Here is an 18,883-nt window from a genome sequence, read left to right on the forward strand (position 1 = left end):
CACTGGATTTTATTAATTGAGATAAGTACCTGCCACCCTCCCTGTTTTGTTAAAATAGCGCTCCTACGCCATGCTGTGCCTCCCGGTATTTTCCCCGCTCATACTGAGCATCGGAGCAATGGGGAGGAGATTCAGTCTCTCTCTGTGGGCGTCTTTCTCCCCTGGTTGTAGCGCTGTCCAATCACATCAGAGAGCATCTCAGCTAAGGGAGAAAGACTGCATCTCCTCCCCATTGCTCCGATGCTCAGTATTAACATACTGAGCGGGGAAAATACTGGGAGGCACAGCGAAGTGTAGCACTATTTTAACAAAACAGGCAGGGTGGCAGCATCAGCGAGGGGTACCCCAGAAGTACAGGCACTTATCTCAATTATTAAAGTCTGGTGAAAGGTACTCTTACTGTTTCACTGGGCATGCGCCGAAAATGTCACTGGGCACGGTGCATGCCCAGTGAAACAGTTGAAGCTGATGCCATCAATTGAACTGGAAAAGCGCAGGCAGTGTTCGGCATTGCGCCTGTTGGCTCTGGAAAAGGGTGTATGGGTTATTGGCTGCTAGTGAAGTAACGGGGGGAGGGAGTGTGGCAACAGGGCTACTGGGGGGATAGTGTATGAGCGGAGAGAGGCGTGCTTAAGCTCTGTGGTGGTGGGTTTTCAGGTGGGCCAGGGCACTCAATGGAGGAGTTCCTGGGCACCTTTGAATGAAAATAACATCCCTCTGGACACCTTAATGCCTCCGTTACATATGGATTAAAGTGAATTTTATGAAGATATAATACAAGCTCCAAAAAAAGAGAAAAACATATGGAAAGAAGATATGAAGTACTATAAGGACATACTGATTTAATAGCTATTCTCTAGGTGACAGCTTCCCTTTAATGGCAGGGTGGCTCATCGGCAAAGTGGGGGGGGGGGGGCAACAGGCTGTACTACATCAAGTCCCCATTAAGACTGGTCTGAAAAAGTCAAAAAAGTTGGTAGGGGATGACCAATGTCATTCTTGGAACAATATGTATGTTCTTGCAATTGCAATCAGTCAAATTCACAAGCCTATAGTTCTTCAATCTTTGCGTTTCATAATTATGGCTAACCTTGTGCTAACAATGTTTCCTGCATTTAGTTCAACCATTTCCTCAAATCCTACAGCAAATATGTCTGGGGGGCCACCATCACCATCTGTAAGGCATAAAAAATAAATAAAAAATAGTACTTATGACTTACAGTTTACAAAGCTTCACAACAAACTACAAGTCACACAGAAAAGACTATTCGTACATAAGGTTATCTCCACGGATTTGGTGAACATTTTTAAATACACAGTAGTAACTCTAGGGGAGATTTATAATCTCCCTTGCGCCAGATAGGTGACTTTAAAAAGTTGCAAGCTGTCTGCTTGTGGCTTTTTAAATGCAACTATTTGACGGAAAAAAAAGTTGCGTCTTTTACACTGCTCCCGCAACTTTTCCAAAAGAACGCATGGCAAAGGCAGAAAAAGGTGTGGCCAACAGCTGAGACTAATTTATCTTCATTTACACAAGTTTTCTAGAAATCTATGGAAGCTCCCAGCTGCCGTAGAGTAGTGTTTAAGCACATGGACTGCAGGAGGATGCACCTAATTGGCAAAGGAAGGCAAAGCTAAGAAAATGAAACATTGCAGTTTAATTTTAATCTATTTTGCAAATTAGAATTTATAACATGGCCGCTCAACTTACCCTGAAAATCAGGAAGTCCAGATAGTTTGGGAGCATCCAGTAGCCAGTCAGTGAGCTCACTTGTGCCAAGGACATTGCTTCGGAATTGCTTTCCTCCATTTATGTTCCAGGTTCCCACAGCAACACGAGTCTTTTTAAAATTTGTAAACTGAAACTGACGTTCTGACATGGACTTTAAAACACTTGGATTCACTAAAACAAACATTATCGTTTTTTTACTATATGTCTAGATAAAAATAAACTCACAACCAAAGTGGCTAACTGTAGAAATTGAAGTTTCTGTACTTATTTGTAATGTCCAAGGATTGGCATTGTTTGATACTGTATGTCGAGTAAACTTTCTAATAAAAAGAAAAGATCTGAAAAAAAAAGTGGCTAACTGTAGAAAGAATCTCATGCAAGATTCTGCCGTAAGCATTTGCTGCAAAAAGCCGTAAAAATTGTTGCAAATCTTACTTCAATAACTGGGTGGCATAGAAAGTGGAGTAACATCTTAAAGGGAACCTGTCACTGGAATTTAGGGTATAGAGTTGAGGGCATTGGTTGCTAGATGGCCGCTAGCACATCCACAATAACCAGTCCCCATAGCTCTGTGTGCCTTTATTGTGGAAAAAACCCGATATGATACATATGCAAATTAACCTGAGAGGAGTCCTGTCCCTGACTCATCTCACATACAGGACTCCTCTCAGGTTAATTTTCATATGTATCCTGTTTGTTTTTTTCCACAATAAAGGCACACAGAGCTATGGGGACTGGGTATTGTGGATGTGCTAGCGGCCATCTAGCAACCCATGTCCTCAGCTCTATACACAAAATCCCGTTGACAGGTTCCCTTTAAGAAGGGTTAGACTTAAAAGCAGTTGTTCAGCTTTATAATCCCTTTTATATTTGGCCAATACTGTGATGTGACAAAACAAATAAAATACTGTCAAGGGTCTGATCCACACTCTTTCCAGTCCCTGGCCTGTGAACATCCAGACGTGGTCATGTGCGCCACTGAGGCCTATCACAGGCCTCAGCAGTGACGTGTTCCAAAGTAGCATATGGCTCAGCAGTGATTTATAAAGCAGAAGAACCCCTTTAAAGATTAATCAAATTTACCAATAATCATGTGACATTTGATAAACTTGGAGCAAATTACGGCAATCACAGAATCCTGCAAAACTGACTTCCAAATTTCCCTTTCAACATGTTTTTGCATTTACTGTACTGGAAATTGTTCTTTGTTTTTGACGATACGGTTATATGTAAATTTTTTAAGTACTATTGTAAGGATCTTGGATTAATGAATGGAAATTGCTGGATTGATATTACCAAGCAGAGCAGAACTGTCCATTAACATCCTCCCTTTGTCTGCATATTCATCACTATAGAAATCTCCCATGAGCAGCAGATCAATAGCTTCTTGCTTTGCACCATCAAAGAAGTTTGTCTGTATTGTCCTAGAAACTGTACGAGCTCCATCTTTGAGTTTTCCAACCTTTAATAAAAGATACATTAAGTATTACAAACAATCAACATGGTTCTCGGCTCTAGCCCATTGAAGGCAACTACTGAAATCAATACACAAGTTCAGTGATTATCCGGTCGAGGAGAAGATTCTTGTAGAAGAACTAGTAGACAGACTTCACCGATCTACCAGTTTCAGATTATTTTTTTTTTATTTTACCATAAACAACCAGCTTTTAACTTTTTTTGTATATCTAATTGGAAATATGTTGTTGTACTTTCCCTCTTTTCTATTACATGCACATTATGTGGGAAGGTCTACCAATACAGAGATAGTGACCAGGTGACTAGAAGACACAGCTGCTGAATGATGGTGGGGGGAAAAAAATCCTGAATAACCCCTTTTAATACAGATACCAAGCCTGTATAGGCAATTAAAGTATTGCTACTGTTGCTGATGTCAGTCTGATGTAACCTCATATAAGCACAGATTTGTGTCATGGTGTTAGAACTCTTTTGGTATATAAACATTATATCTGATCACACATACATTAGCTTTACCCTCCAGAGCTCTACTTCCAGTAAATATCATGCTGAGGTTGTGGCCATTCACAGACCACATAGATTTATAAGACTCATCAAAGCGATCAACCACAGACTTCATATCAACCAATCCAAGACTCTCAAGTTGGGTCTGTAGAACCTAAATATGAAAAAAGAAAAGAAGTACATTTCTCACTGATCAAAAACAATTACCATAAAAACTTGCAGTTAAGATCTAAACTACAGTTATAATACACACTATTGTATTACTATTTTACCATACTGCATTATAAAAGGGGAAAAAGGGATAATCTAATACTAAGCCACATCCAAAAAGAATTACACATCCTATCGGAAAGTAGCACATTAAGTGCTGTAATTAATTCACAAAACCAGTATTAAAATGAAAATTCCCTAAATTCCAGACCCTTGCCCTACTAAACAGGCACTAATTAGGAAAACAATTGGTCTGATGTAAAACAAACGTACTGCAAAGTCTCTTACTACAGTATCAACTTTAAATAACTATAATTATTATCAGAGGGGAAAAAAACATTTACGTTTCAATCAAAGTCTCACATAATATAGAAAGTAGTGAGAACCTACCTCAAGTGCGATGTAGGCTTGAACACCATTAGTGCGGTGTAGACAGTCTAGACAGTTGATGCGGAAGGTCCCATTTTGTAAACTTTTCACAGATAAAAAAAAAACAACAAAAACAACTTGTTTAGACTTCAGTATTGGCAACATATTAAAGAAGATTATTTAATGTATAAATGCACTGCTGTGGAAAATGTTTGGTATATAGGGGTTAGGCACTTTATAGTAACTCAGAAATGAGCTGTAAACAGCACGATATTCAACTTACTAATAGGCTTTAAGAGCGCCCCTTATGCTCACACAGTATTACACAATGGAAGCGGATAACAAGAGGGGTCTAGCCGCATGCCCGTCCAGCCACCATGTTAGGGGCAGAATAGAAATTTATACACAGTATCCATTGTGAAAAGGTGTCATCCCAGGGGGACAGAAGGGGCTGCAGCACAAAACTAGATTTTTGTACTTACCGTAAAATCTGTTTTTCTTCCATTCATTGGGGGACACAGGCTTCACCATGGGTATAGCTGTTACCGCTAAGAGGCGTACACTAAGCACAAAAAAAGTGTAAGCTACTCCCCTTCAGCTATACCCTTCCTACAGGGACTAAGCTAAATCAGTTAGTGCAAAAGCAGTAGGAGGAGCAAGACAAAACAGGAAAACCAAAGTATGTACAAATCCAGCACCAAAGAGGCCCATAAACAAATAAAGGGTAGGAGCTGTGTCCCCAATGAACGGAAAAGAAACAGATTTTACGGCAAGTAAAAAAATCTAGTTTTCACATCCGTATTATTGGGGGACACAGGCTTGACCATGGGACGTTACAGAGCAGTCCCCGGGGTGGGCATAACAAAGAACCCTCCTGCCAATCGGAGAACCGCTGTCTGCAAAACCCTACGCCCTGAAGATGCATCAGCCGACGCAAAGGTGTGCAACCCTGTAAAATTTGGAAAAGGTGTGCAAAGACTACCAGGTCGCCTCCTTCCATAGCGGAAGGGCCAAAGCCCCGTGATGCGCCCAAGAGGCCCCCACTGCCTGAGCCGAATGAGCAGTCACCCGGAAGGGTGGGGCCCGGTACGCTTCCACAATCGCCAAACAAATCCATAGGGAAATTGAAGTCTTCAACGCTGCCAGCCCTTCCGGAATCACAAACAGAGAATCCGTCCGCCGGAAAGACTCCGTCTGTGACAGATAGAAGCGAATGGCCCGTATCAAATCCAGAGAGTGAAGCGATCTCTCCTGATGGATAATCTCCTCATTTAGATGGAATTCCAACACCACCTTCGGAAGGAAGGCCTGAACAGGACGAAAGACCACCTTATCCTGATTGAGGAAAAGGAAAGGCGACCGACATGACAGAGCCGCGAGTTCCGAAACCCTATGGATAGAAGTGATAGCCACCAAAAATGCCACCTTGTAGGACAGGAAGCGAAGCGTCACCCGCTGCAAAGGCTCAAACGGTAAAGACTGGAGAGCATTGAGCACTAGATTAAGATCCCTAGGATCCAACGGAGCATGATAAGGGGGCGCAAACCACCTGCAGAAAAGTCTGAACCACTAAAAGCAAAGCTAAAATCCGCTGAAAAAGAATAGAGAGAGCTGAAACTTGTCCTTTAATGGAGCTGAGAGCGAGCCCCAAGTCCATGCCCGACTGCAGGAAAGACAAGAGACGCGGCAAGGAGAACTGAACGGGAGACAGCCGTTGCCGCTCGCACCAACTAAAGTAGGACTTCCAAGTCCGGTGGTAGATTCGGGAAGATGACAGCTTCCTGGCCCGAATCATGGTCTGGACCACCACCTCCAAGAAACCCCAAGCCTTTAGTATGGCAGCTTCAACAGCCATGCTGTTAAATTTAGTGACCCTCAATTTGGGTGGAAGATCAGCCCCTGCGACAGAAGGTCCTCCCGAAGAGGAAGACGCTAGGGTTCGGCGGCGAGAAGGGTCACTAGAGATGCGTGCCACACCCGGCATGGCAAATCTGGGGCCACGAGAATGACTAGCAGTCCCTCGGACCTGATCTCCAGGAGGAGATGCAGAATGAGAGGAAGAGGCAGGAACACATAAGGAAACGTGAACTGACTCCACGGAAATCACCAAGGCATCGCACGCCAGGGCCCAGAACCTTGCGACAAAGTCCTCGACCTTGTTGTTGAAGCGGTAGGCCATGCGATCCACGTCCCACCTCTTGCAGATGGCTCGAAAGACCTGCGGGTGAAGAGCCCACTAGCTGGGATGGAGACGCTCCCGGCTAAGGAAGTCTGCGATCCAGATGTCGACGCCGGGAATGTGAACTGCCGACAGCGCCGGAACAGGTTTCTCCGCCCAGCTGAGAATCAGTGCAGTCTCCGCCATTGCTGCCGGGTGCCACCCTGGTGATTGAGGTACGCCACAGCTGTGGCGTTGTCGGACTGAACCCTAACCGGCCGACCCCTGAGGTGGTCGGCCTAATGTCGCAGAGACAGAGCTGGAAAAAGACAGAGGAGACTACCTCTAAGGTCAGAAACTGTTTTTCCAGCAAGCTTCTGAACCTTCTAAGTCTTGATGCGACTGATCAGTGAGATCTTGGTGATCTGATGCTAGTACTTACCCTATGGAGACCCTTTGAACCAGCTCCAGAACTTGCCCAGTGAACTGGGACATAGCTTGGGTAAGTTCCTTTTTAAACATTCCTTGTATGTTTAAACATTTATTAGGTTGATTTATTGTGTCATCAGAAGGCTGGTCTTCTAAGGAAAGATGGCTAGAGGAGGTGGGCTGGCTGCTGTCATGTTGTCTGGCTGGGCTGTGATAAAAATCTCTAGAATTATTGGCAAATAGATTGAGACTGGTGATCTATGTTTCGCTGATCTAGGCATCTTCACCAAGCAGACGTGAATTTCAATGCAAATGAGCCGTGAAAAAAAAGCACTAACAAAGGTTGTATCTATGCAAGTGGCATGGAGTTCACATTAGGCATGTCCGCTCGGTGAGCTGCACACTTGCTTCCCACTTTATAAAATTCATGTTAAAACTCAAGTTACCTGTTCAGGAGACCATTAATTTGAAATTACACCACTACTGAAGACATTGATGTATAACTATAAAATAGGTGATGATATGGGCAGAGTTTTTGTGGCAGGGAACTAACTAAACTTTGTGATCTATTATGTTATCCATCCACGAACGCTATTGTATTGTGATGTGGGAATTATTCATGTGGTTTTTACAGTTGAAGCACATTGATTTAATGTGTTTTACTTGTACAAGATTGGGGGGGGGGGGTGGTACTATCTCTCTCACCATGGGGAGAGAGAGCGCCTTAATCAGTTTGAGGAGACTTATTGGCCATGAATCCCTTTCTTCACTTCTACAGAGCACGTGTTTTTACAACATTTTTTTCTTGCTTTTTTTTTTTTTTTTTTTTTTTTTTACAAAGACTAAAACTGCAATGTATAAATGGAGCCTTATAGGACTTATCAATGAACAACCATTAAATGTTATGCTTTGTTTCTCTCTCAGCTAGATTTGTAGGAGAAAGATTGTGGTCAGAACTGTGTACTACATTACAGTTTTTTTTTTCTTTTTCTGGAGGATTGGCCAGAAGGGAATAGGCCAGACTTGCCTACGGGAACCTGTCAAGTCCCAAATGCTGCTTTCTTTTCGTCACTTAGGAGTTTACGTGTAGTCATTTTTCAGTACTCACAGGGCATGCAGTGCACCGCTAGTGCTGTAGTAAGGAGCCCAATGTATTCATGATATACAGAGTTAACCCTTCCCTCTGACAGGTTGAAGGGCGGGGCTAACCCATCACGAATACACCAGACTCCTTGCTGCAATGCCAGCTGAGCATTGCAAAGATTTCCCTATAAGTACTGAAAATGTGATAAAATCGCTGAAATCAGCATGTCTGCTGCTACACTATACAACCTTGAGAGAGGGCAACATTATGAACCTGACAGATTCCATTTAAGATCCAGGCTAGAAACAAGTCTGCCCAACCTAGGAATAGCAGATGATATTCCCCCTCTTACGTGAGTGATCCTGTTCTTGGTCAGAATAAGGCTTGATTGTATAACGCAATCACTATTACAGAACAGCAATGCAGCACGTCTGTCTCAGAACAGTAAGTGAAATTGCCTACTATCTGCCTTGTGGTTACTCTGCAAGGTGCTGCAGTTCATGCTCCTGTAATTCCTGGCAACAAAGAACAATACTGTGAAACTGCAGTTTGAACAAATTAGATTTGTAAAGGTTTTATCAAGCATCTCAGCTTTTAAGCTCGGGCCTCAAACGTCAGTATATATCATTTTTATTGCGACAAAAAACAGTTCTTATCAAATTATGTAATGCAGCCCTTAATGCTCATACACAGCAACCTAGTTCAATGGGACACTAAATATTGGTGGGAGTTTCTACTGTCTCTTCCAATATATTGTACCATACAGTATATCTGAATACAGAGGTTGTACAGCTCAGCTTTAAGTGGTTCATTCCATTATCCTTTATATTTGTGTTAGGGCTCTCAGGGCACCACATTTGCCTCATCAGCCATTTCAGTCATATTATATTATACTTGTCTAGAGGTGATGCCCATGTCCTCAATCAAGACAAACATACAATGAATATTATTAATAATATTTATATAGCTCCACCATACTCTTTACAAATTCAACATCAAAATATTTTTTTTTTTATAAATAACGTTATTCATAGCCATCTCTATCCAAAGACATGAATTGTTTTTTTAGTGCAGTTGGATAAGCACAATCTAATACTTGCAATGTTGCTTACTCATTACTGAAATCGACAATTGCTGGATATGCCAACAGAAACAGTAGCTCATTTCTTTGACCACCTTCACTCTAAAGATCAAGCAAATCTCATAAGGTCAATTTTATGTCTATGGTCAACAATGAAGACCATTTTACAATTAAAACGTGGAATAAATCTACACTCCTTACCATTGAAACACCAAGAAGTACAAGCCTTAAAGTTAGACAAATAGAGGAAGTAGCAGATGGTGACAAAAATCTGCTACTGATCTGGCATAAAAGCCAGATTGAAAAAGTTTTTAGCTGCATAAAGCCTCAGAAATCAGATCAAATCATGTGGGATAATTGTATGATGCCTCCTGTTCGTCGACATGCCATTTATTGCCACTTGTCACAAACGGAGAGGCACAAAATCCTTGAACTGAGAGACCTTGTGTGTCCCAGTGGTTCGAAGAACAATAATGATCTAGAATGACAGCAAGAGGTGAACCTCTGCAAGAACTGATCGTCTGATTAGCACATAGCAATTCTTTCTGTACAGCAATTGAAATTGAACATCATATCCCAAGCCTAAGGTGGCAAAAGTTTCTATACAAGCCATTAGAAGGTGATCTATGAGCCAGATATCCAGCTATAGGTGTTCGCTTGACTTCACACCACCGCTCTCAAAGGCTTTCATGGTGCACAGCAAATCAACTATGGAGGCTGAAACGGAGGTCTATCTTCTTCAGTGATTAGTCTCGCTTTTGTCTTGGATGCAATGATAGCTGGAGATCGGTCTGGACCACAAATGCAAAGCCATGAAGAGCCCTTACCAAGGTAATGGTAACATGGTCCTACTCCCCAGATTATAGTGTGGAATAGTATAGTGTACAGTAGCCCAGCCATCTAGTCTTTTTATTCAGGTACACTAACAGCTTAGCGTTACAGTGATTTGGTTGTGGAACCAGTGGTATGGCCATTTCTTCAAAGTGTTCCAGGAGACATTTTTCAACTGCACAATGCCAGGCCACATGTTGCTTATACTACCCTTAGCAGCCTGCATGGCCTAAACATGCTACCATAGCCTGCAGTGTCTGCCATCAAGCATATCTGGGACATCATTAAATGGCAATTGCAAATGGGAGCTGCCAGCAGAGGCTCTTGATGGTCTGCATGTCCAAGTGCATTTAGAATGTCAGATTCATTCTCAGACAACCGTTAATAACCTAATTGATAGCATGCCAAGGCACATAAGTGCAGATACTTCTGCGCTCATACTCGATACTGAATTAATAGATTTGTTTTTAATACTTTGTTTCTAGTTTTTATCATTCGCACATCATTTACATGTTTATCGATCCTGTGATTTCCATAATGCCATGACGTTTCTTTCTTGGTGTTGCAATTTCAATGTTGAGGAGTGTATATAGAAAGTTACATTACATTGCTTTATTTCCAATTCCACCGACTTCTCTAAAGGTATATCTACTGGCCAAGCGATTTCCCCTGCTGGAGCAGTCAAGTATGGCCATAGATAAAACATCCCTGTTTTTTTGTCAGTTCGTTTTTCAGATGTTTGAATGACAAAAAAAAGACCACAAAGAGCAGTTTATCAATTAACATTAAAGGGATTCTGTCACCTGGATTTTGCCTATAGAGCTGCGGACATGCGCTGCCAGACCGCTGCTAGCGCATCCGCAATATACATCTTCATAGCCGTGAGCAAAAAAAACTATTTTTTATATATGTAAATGAGGCTAGTAAAGAGCCCAAGGGGCTGTTACTAACGCTTCTGGAGCCCAGCCACGCCCACTATGCCGGCACTGACATGCCGCGTACTTTCGCATGCGCGAAATTACGGCGCTCTAACTTGGTGACCTTGGGGAGCAAGGAGGAGATTCAGAGTATGCTGGGCGGTGCTGGGCTCCTTCACAGTGGGCGTGGCTGGGCTGGAGAAATGAACAATTCCTTACGTTTTTTTTTTACTAAGAAAATATTTGCACTTAAAAGGGAATCTGTCAACCCAATTTTTAACTATTATCTACACGAGTAGTACTGCACGAGTACACACATGAGTAGTACTGCATATATGGAGTCCTTATGTTGCTATTTTTTTTAATTTTTCTACTACCCCTTGTTCCCCTGCTGTCAGCGCTCAGAGTTGCGTTGAAATATATTGTCAGAACTGCTGTGCATGCACAAACGAGTCCTCTCCACTATTTTAGAACAGCACAGCAGTCCAGACTGTCTTTCAAAGCAGCTATGAATGCTGACAGCAAGGGAACGTGAAGCAGTGGGAAAACAAAAAATTGTGATCTGGACTCCTTATCTACATTACTATGCAAGTATTACTGTAGATAATAGTCCAAAATCAAGGTGTCAGATTCCCTTTAAAAGCTTTGTAGAAGCTTGTCTAGGTATTAGAAGTAGTTACCGTTTTGGTAGGTTCTCTCCTTTGGTGAAGATGCCAAACTCTTCGATGTTCAGCTTCAGCTGAGGTTTTAGTAGGTGCTCAAGTTTTTCAATTTTTCCTCCTTTCACAAGCTGGTGGTAATCAAAATTTATCATGGGAACATCTTCTGCATGTAAAGATGCCCACAGTAGTTTCTACAAAGAAACATGAATGACAATATATTTTAGCAAGTGATACATAGAACTAATGACAAATGCAAATCACCCTGACATATTTATCTTATTACCATATTTTTAGTGTCGGAGAGGTACGTTATATTTTTTTTGTCAGATTTCAGGTCAGATATAGATTAGGAGTCTAATAAATAATAGGTGTTTGATCTCAGGTCTGATGAAGATTTTTTTTCTTTTTTTCTTATTGTGCTCCTCTAAAGCCTAGTTGCTTCTTATGGTCAAGTGAGTCTTCTAGAGTGAAAAATACGTAAATGTTTATACAGTAAGTCATATGCAAGTCTATGGGATAGACCATTTTTAAATGTAGAAAACTCCAGCATCCACATGGATGGAAAAAAAATTATGTGCACATCTCAAAAGAAAAACTGCTGATGAGTTTCTGGCCTATAGAGTGGCCCTTAGTCATGACTTGTACAATATCAGCAGAAAGTTATATGTTGATCATGTACATGTTAAGACTAAGGACTTTTCTACAGGCCAGAATTCTGTTGATCATAACATTCTATGACTAAGCAGCTGTGAACATCTTGTTTTTAATGTTTTTGTAATAAAGAAGTGTTTTTTATTTCAGCCATGTGGATGCTGGAGTATTCTTCATTTATGGACTAATTCACACCTGGCCTCCATTCACTCACCTCCAGGCAACACTAATCCAGAGTGGACTTTCCATTTGTTTAGAGGTGGTGAAATGATTTCAAATAAACTGTTTGTTACAATATTAGTTTGCTTACAATGCAGTGGGACACAACCTCCTATTTCTCTTATTCCTACTTGGCCCCTAACACCCAGTAAGAGAACCAATCTCTTTTCTTTTTCTTTCTCCCTCTCACCCATTATCCATACTAATGCATTATGTCGAATCAACATTTATTCAACTTACTGGGCAAATGGTATACTGTGCATTCGGAAAATCTTCAAACCGTTTAACTTTTCTCACATGTATTATGTTGCGGCCTTGTGTTAAAATACAATTTAAATAAAGTTTACACTTTTCCCTATCATTCTGTACTTAGTACCCCATAATGACAAAGTTAAAACAGAGTTTAATAAATTAGCAAAGATTTTTCTTTGTTAAAACAAAGAAATAACTAAAATACAGCATTTACCTAAGTATTCAGACCCTTTACTCAGAACCTAGTTGAAGCACCTTTGCCAGTGATTATAGCCTCTAGCCTTCTTCAGTATGATGACACAAGGTTTGCACATCTGGATTTGGGGATTTTCTGCCATTATTCTTTGTAGATCATATCTAGCTCTGTTGGGCTGGATGGGGAACATCGGTAGACAGCCATTTTCAGGTCTCTCCAGAAATATTCGATTGGGTTCAAGTCAAGACCCTGGTTGGGCCACTCAAGGAGATTTACATAGTTGTCCTTAAGCCACTCCTGTGTTGTCTTGGCTGTAGGATTAAAGGTCATTGTTTTGTTGAAAGGTAAACTTTCAGCCCAGTCTCAGTTCCGGAGAACTCTGGAACAGGTTTTCATTAATAATATCTCTGTACTTTGCTCCATTCAGCTTTCCCTTAACTCTAACCAGTATCCCTGTCCCAGCTGCTGAAAAACACTCCCACAGCATGATGCTGCCACTACCATGCTTCACTGTAGGGATGGTATTGGGCAGTGCCTGGTTTCCTCCAAACATGACGCTTAGAATTGAGGGCACAAAGTTCAATACTGGTTTAATCAGACTACAGAGGCTTCTTTCCAGCCATAAAGCCCAGATTGGTGGAGTGCTGCAATGATGATTGACTTTCTATTAGGCTGGGTTCAGACCTGAGCGTTTTACAGCGCGTTCCTACGCGCTGTAAAACGCTCAACAGGCAAGAACCAATGATTCCCTATGGGAATGGTTCTCACCTGAGCGTTTTACAGTGCGTACGATCGAAGAAGTACATGAGCTTCTTTGGGGCGTCTTGTCGCGCGTTCTCGTACATAGACTTCAGCGGGAACGCGCGACAATGGGCACTCGCTTGTCTCTATATGCACGATTGCAAACGCCTGTACAATCGCGCATACAGAGCGCGACATCCCGAACGCTCAGGTCTGAGCCCTGCCTTAGATTCTTCTATCTGCACACAGGATCTTTGGAGTTCAGCCAGAGTGGTAGTTGGGTTTTTGGTCACTTCCCCTACCAAGGACCTTTTCCCCTGATCACTTAGGTTTGGTGGGGCAGCCAACTCTAGGATGTTCCAAACATCTTCTATTTAAAAGCTCTTGGGAACTTTTAGTGGAGCAGAAAAAAGTTGTATCCTTCTCCAGATCTTGTGCGTCTCCACCCTTTCATGTCTCTGATCTCAACAGACAGTATTTGTGTATTTCCAAATCATATCCAATCAAGGTGTAGAAACATCTAAAAGATGATCAAGAGAAACAAAACCCACCAAAAAGGTAACTTTTAAGTGTCATAGCAAAGGGTCTGAATGATTATGTCTAGGCTCGCTAGTATATATTCGGTGCAGGGAGCCGATTAAGCTCTGCGAGTGCTGCAGGTACTCACCCTCCCTTTTCTTCTTCTCTGGCCCACAGTGCACTGCAGGTCTTGGCCGCGTACAGTGTCAGGACGTAGTGCGCGCACTATGACTCGACGCTGCGCACAGTCAGGTGACAGTGCAGCGCAGGCCGTAGAAGACAAGTGAGTGCGACTGGAGGAGCGATTGCCACACCTGGAGAGGAGCGGTGGAGCAGGAGAGGTAAGTGAAGTTCTTTATTTTATCTCTGATATGGGGTCTGACATGGAGGTGTGAACCGTGTCCCTGTTTTAGAGGTCTGATGAAAAATATTTTACACAAATTTTCCTCTTCTAAAACCTGAGTGCATCTTATCATCAGGTGTGTCTTATAAACACAGTAATTTACAAACATTTCTAAAATTCTGTTCTCACTTTCTCATTATTGCATACTGTCTGTAGATTGAGGAGGGCAATTTTTTTTTTTTTTTTTTTTTTTTAGTACAAGGCCGCAAATTAATAAAAGGTGAAAAAAAGTTAAAGGGTCTGAAAACTGCAGTAATAAACGCACACCTAAGCAATCTTGCAGGAAAAAAAATACATAGAGAGAGTGGCTACTTAGGAAAAGCAGTTGCATACATGGGTTCACAAATAGGGTTGAGCGAACTTTGTGTTTCAAGTTCAGTGTACAAGGTACTGGTTGTCTAAGAATTCCGTTATGGATTCCGCTACCACGGACCGTAAGTTATGGCCCGTGGTAGCAGAATCCATAACAGAATTCTTAGATAACCCGAACCTTGTCTGACAAATTTGAAACACGAAGTCCGCTTAACCCGATTCACAAAGCTTTAATGGATAACCACCACAAAATGTTAAGCATTTAGTACAGAAAAGTTACAACAATTTATACAGCCCCAAAAATACTATAGGAGCAAAATACCTAGTGCACACATAAAACAGGAGTAGACCAGATGGCATCAATAGAATTGGTTATAATATATGAACATTAAAAAATGTATTGCTATATACTGACCCGCACATTAGCTGCACCCTAATGTTACATTTCACCTATAGTTTTCTCCAAGGGTTATGATATCAGAGTGTGACCAGCTATTTAGAAGGCGAATGGCCAGTAGCAGGAAATGGTATACATGTGTAACAAATATAAGCCAACCAAATCACAGACCCCCTACATTCTTCTCATCTTAACAGCCAATGAGCAGCAACATAATCAGAAAAACAGCATGCATCATTACTAAAATCACTAGAATGCATATGAATCCTCCATGCATTCCAAGCTGCGTGCCATCCCCGAAACCAGAAGTAATCCTGCCAGTCTATCGCTAGTGAAAAAAAGGGAGATAACAGGAGGACAAGAGAGGGCAGCCTCACATAGGAGAGTGCAAAACTGCATGCCAAGAAGTAGAAAATACTTGGACAAGAAGTGTGTGTAGCAATATATATATATATATATATATATATATATATATATTTATAGCCAGTATAGGTTTATACAGTTGATTTACAGCCAGGTAAGGTCAAGTACCGGACCAGAGTTTAAATGCCGGTCTAGGTTTTGGCAGCACCTGGCTGTCATTAAATAGGCAGCTGGGCTCAGAAGCCTGGTCTCTGTGTTGGGATCTGGGAGCCTTGTGTCTGGATGAAGACTTACTTGGCGTGAAAACAGGTTAGTGCTGCTATCAGCAAGTCCTCTTTGAGGCAGAATTGCCACCAACATCGCAACACTGTTTGAACACGACTGCTTGTTTTGTCACTTGCCTAAAGTGCGAATAAAACACTGAACTGTTTGATCCAAAGAACTTGTTGTCGCCTCTATACTGCGTCCGCTAATCCTGTCTACCAGAGCGAGTCCCCGATATAGATATAGATATAGATATAGATAGAGAGAGAGAGAGAGAGAGAGAGAGAGAGAGAGAGAATAATTTAATTTGATGGACATTTGTTAATTTCTCAATAGATGTCTTTGGTCTTATTTGCACTACATTTGTTTTGTATAAATGCAGAACATTGTAGGCTTTTGTACACCTTTGGAGGAATTTTTAGTTGGAAAAAAAATGTTATTATTTTTTTTATTTTTTTACATATACTGCATTTTACTGAGCCAAAAATCATTTATTCAATTGGTTTTTATTAAACATTTAGCGCAGTTTTCTCTGTACAAGGATGAGTTTCTCTAGTGGCAGGCTCTGTATATATTTTTTTCTCTGCTCCTGTCAGCCAGCTCACCTGACAGACTCCTTATCTCTGACATTATACAAACACTCATTATAGCTCAATACTTAAAACAAAAAAGTACATTCTCACAACTAGAAAAACAGTTAACCGTTTGTGACACAATAGCTCAATATTTTTGATAAAGACTAATTGAAAAAATGTTGTTTGGTTGACATAGCCTTTAAAGGGTTATTCTTACCTGGAGATTTATAAACACATCCACAGGATATGCCATAAAATTCTGATAAGGATACGTTCTCTGGGAACGGCCCTATCTCACACTGCCATGAATGGAAAGGCGAGCATGCATGCAGTGGTCTCTCCATTCACTTCTATGGAACATAGCCAAATGCGTTGTGGATATGCCATAAACGCCAAAATGGCCTTAAAGTACCAGTCAAAATTTTGGACACACCTTCTCATTTCATGGTTATTATTTTAGTTTTTATACATTGTAGATTCATATTTTAAAAACAAAAGATGAAGCAAAGAAAAAGGTGTTTAAACAAACCAGAGTGAGGTTCATTTATCATGACCGCTTATGGCAGTTTTTGGCAAAAAAGTCGTAAGACTCCGTATTCTGGCTGTTTGAATACCGATGCCTCTGCTCCAGAGGATTTATTAGTGTTACTTGCCTCAAAACCCACAAATTAACAGCATCTCAATTTACTACATAATTGCTTTACAGAGATCAAGTACCACACACAATTCAACATCAACTGTTCAGAGTAGACTAAGAGAATATTGCCTTTATGGTCAAATTTTTGGTTCCAACCACCATGTCTTTGTGAGTTGCAGAAAAGGTGAGCAGATGGTTTCATATGTGGCTCCCACCGTGAAGCATGCAGGAGGAGGTGTGATGGTGCTAGGCTGGTGACATATGAAAAACTCAAGGCATGCTTAACCAGGATGGCTACCACAGCATTCTGCAACAACGTGCCAGCCCATCTAGTTTGTGCTTAGTGGGATCCTTATTTTTCAATAGGACAATGATACCAAACACACCTACAGGCTATCCAAGTGCTACCTGACCAAGAATTATAGTGATGGAGTGCAGTGTCAGAGGATATGGCCTCCACATTCACCTGACCTTAACCCAATTGAGATGGTCTGATATAAGTTGGACCGCAGAGTAAAGGAAAAGCAACCATCAAGTGTTCAGTATCTCCGGGAACTTCTTCAAGACTATTGAAAAATAATTCTAGGCGACTATCGCATAAAGCCAATTGAGAGAACGGCAAGTGTCCGAATCTGTCATCAAAACAAAACTGGGCTACGTTAAAGAATCTAAATAAAACATTCTGGTTTGCTTAAGACTTTTTTGTTTGTTTACTACTTCATTCCATGTGTGTTCCGTCAATGTTTTTATGGCTTCAATATGATAAGTAATATTTACATCAAACTGGAAAAAGTATAAATTCTTAAAACATATTAAGATCACTTCCTACCTTAAAGGCACGACTTAAAACTTCTTCACCTCCTTTGCTTCTCAGAAGATTAACAATGACTTGCTTGCCATATTGTTCTTTCATCAACATCATATGTCTAGTAAGAAACAAAACCATATATTTTGATTATGTCCAGTTCAGTCTAGTAATTTCTTACTTTCCAATGACACGATTCTAGTGTTCAGGGATTGAAAAAAATTGGATGCAATTTTTAATGGACTGGACGAATAAACCTTCACTCTGAAGTAGAGTTGCACCGGGTATCAAAGTTTCGATACCAAATCGATTCTTTTAGACCCGGATCGATACGATACCGGGTCTTACTATTTAACGATACTAGGCTGCGCTACTGTTAGACAACATGGCACACGCTGCTCTCAGAGCGTGCCATGTTGTCCTCAGCAGCACAGGGGAAGAGGCAGTCCCTCCCTCCCCCCTGTGCCGCTGCCAATGACAAGAGACAGGGTAGGAGGAGTGCCGAACCTGATCAGAGACCCAGCAGTGTAATCGTGGGGCTCCGATCGGTTACCATGGCAGCCAGGATGCTACTGAAATCCTGGCTGCCATGGTAAGCTCCCTGCTGCCGTGTGTACTATGCACAGAGCAGCAGGGAGAGTGTGAAGTCCTATTCACCCTCATAGAGCTCTATTAGGGTGAATAGGACAAGGGATGAAAAGATCCCAGTTTCGAGCCCCTAAGGGGGCTAATAAATAGTAAGTAAAAAAAAAAAAAAATGTAAAAATAAAAAGTTACGTTTAAAAAAAAAACAACACACCAAAGTTTAAATCTCCCCTTTCCTAATTTTACATATAAAATATAAAAACACAAAAATATATTACATTGTCACACCCGGAAATGTGCAAACTATTATAATATGTCCTATGAGCTGAAAGCTGTAATAGTAAAAAAAACAAAAAACAAAACTGCAATGCGACTTTTTTTGTCACCTTTTCCCCACAAAAAAATAGGATAGGACCTTTTCTATTATGGGCCAGATGTTCCATAAAATGCGGAATGCACGCAGCTTTTTGGCGTGTTTTTTTCCGCATGGTATCGAATTGTATCGAGTGTC

The 18,883-nt window shown here is 41.3% G+C and overlaps 1 protein-coding gene across 2 annotated transcripts in view; it reads right to left on the bottom strand.

Annotated features, from left to right (window-relative positions):
• The window catches only part of LOC122934105 (synaptojanin-2-like), a 237,525-nt gene that overhangs the window by 91,254 nt on the left and 127,388 nt on the right, over positions 1-18,883 (bottom strand). For both annotated transcript variants that reach the window (XM_044289307.1, XM_044289305.1), the window contains exons 7-13: positions 17,812-17,908; positions 11,472-11,644; positions 4,313-4,394; positions 3,714-3,866; positions 3,029-3,194; positions 1,712-1,903; positions 1,091-1,175 (exon numbers count right to left, since the gene is read on the bottom strand). In XM_044289307.1, coding sequence (XP_044145242.1) covers positions 1,091-1,175; positions 1,712-1,903; positions 3,029-3,194; positions 3,714-3,866; positions 4,313-4,394; positions 11,472-11,644; positions 17,812-17,908 — 948 coding nt within the window. The remainder of the gene's footprint in view (positions 1-1,090; positions 1,176-1,711; positions 1,904-3,028; positions 3,195-3,713; positions 3,867-4,312; positions 4,395-11,471; positions 11,645-17,811; positions 17,909-18,883) is intronic.

The sequence above is a fragment of the Bufo gargarizans genome, chromosome 4 (genome assembly GCF_014858855.1).
Source record: "Bufo gargarizans isolate SCDJY-AF-19 chromosome 4, ASM1485885v1, whole genome shotgun sequence".
Lineage (NCBI taxonomy): Eukaryota > Metazoa > Chordata > Amphibia > Anura > Bufonidae > Bufo > Bufo gargarizans.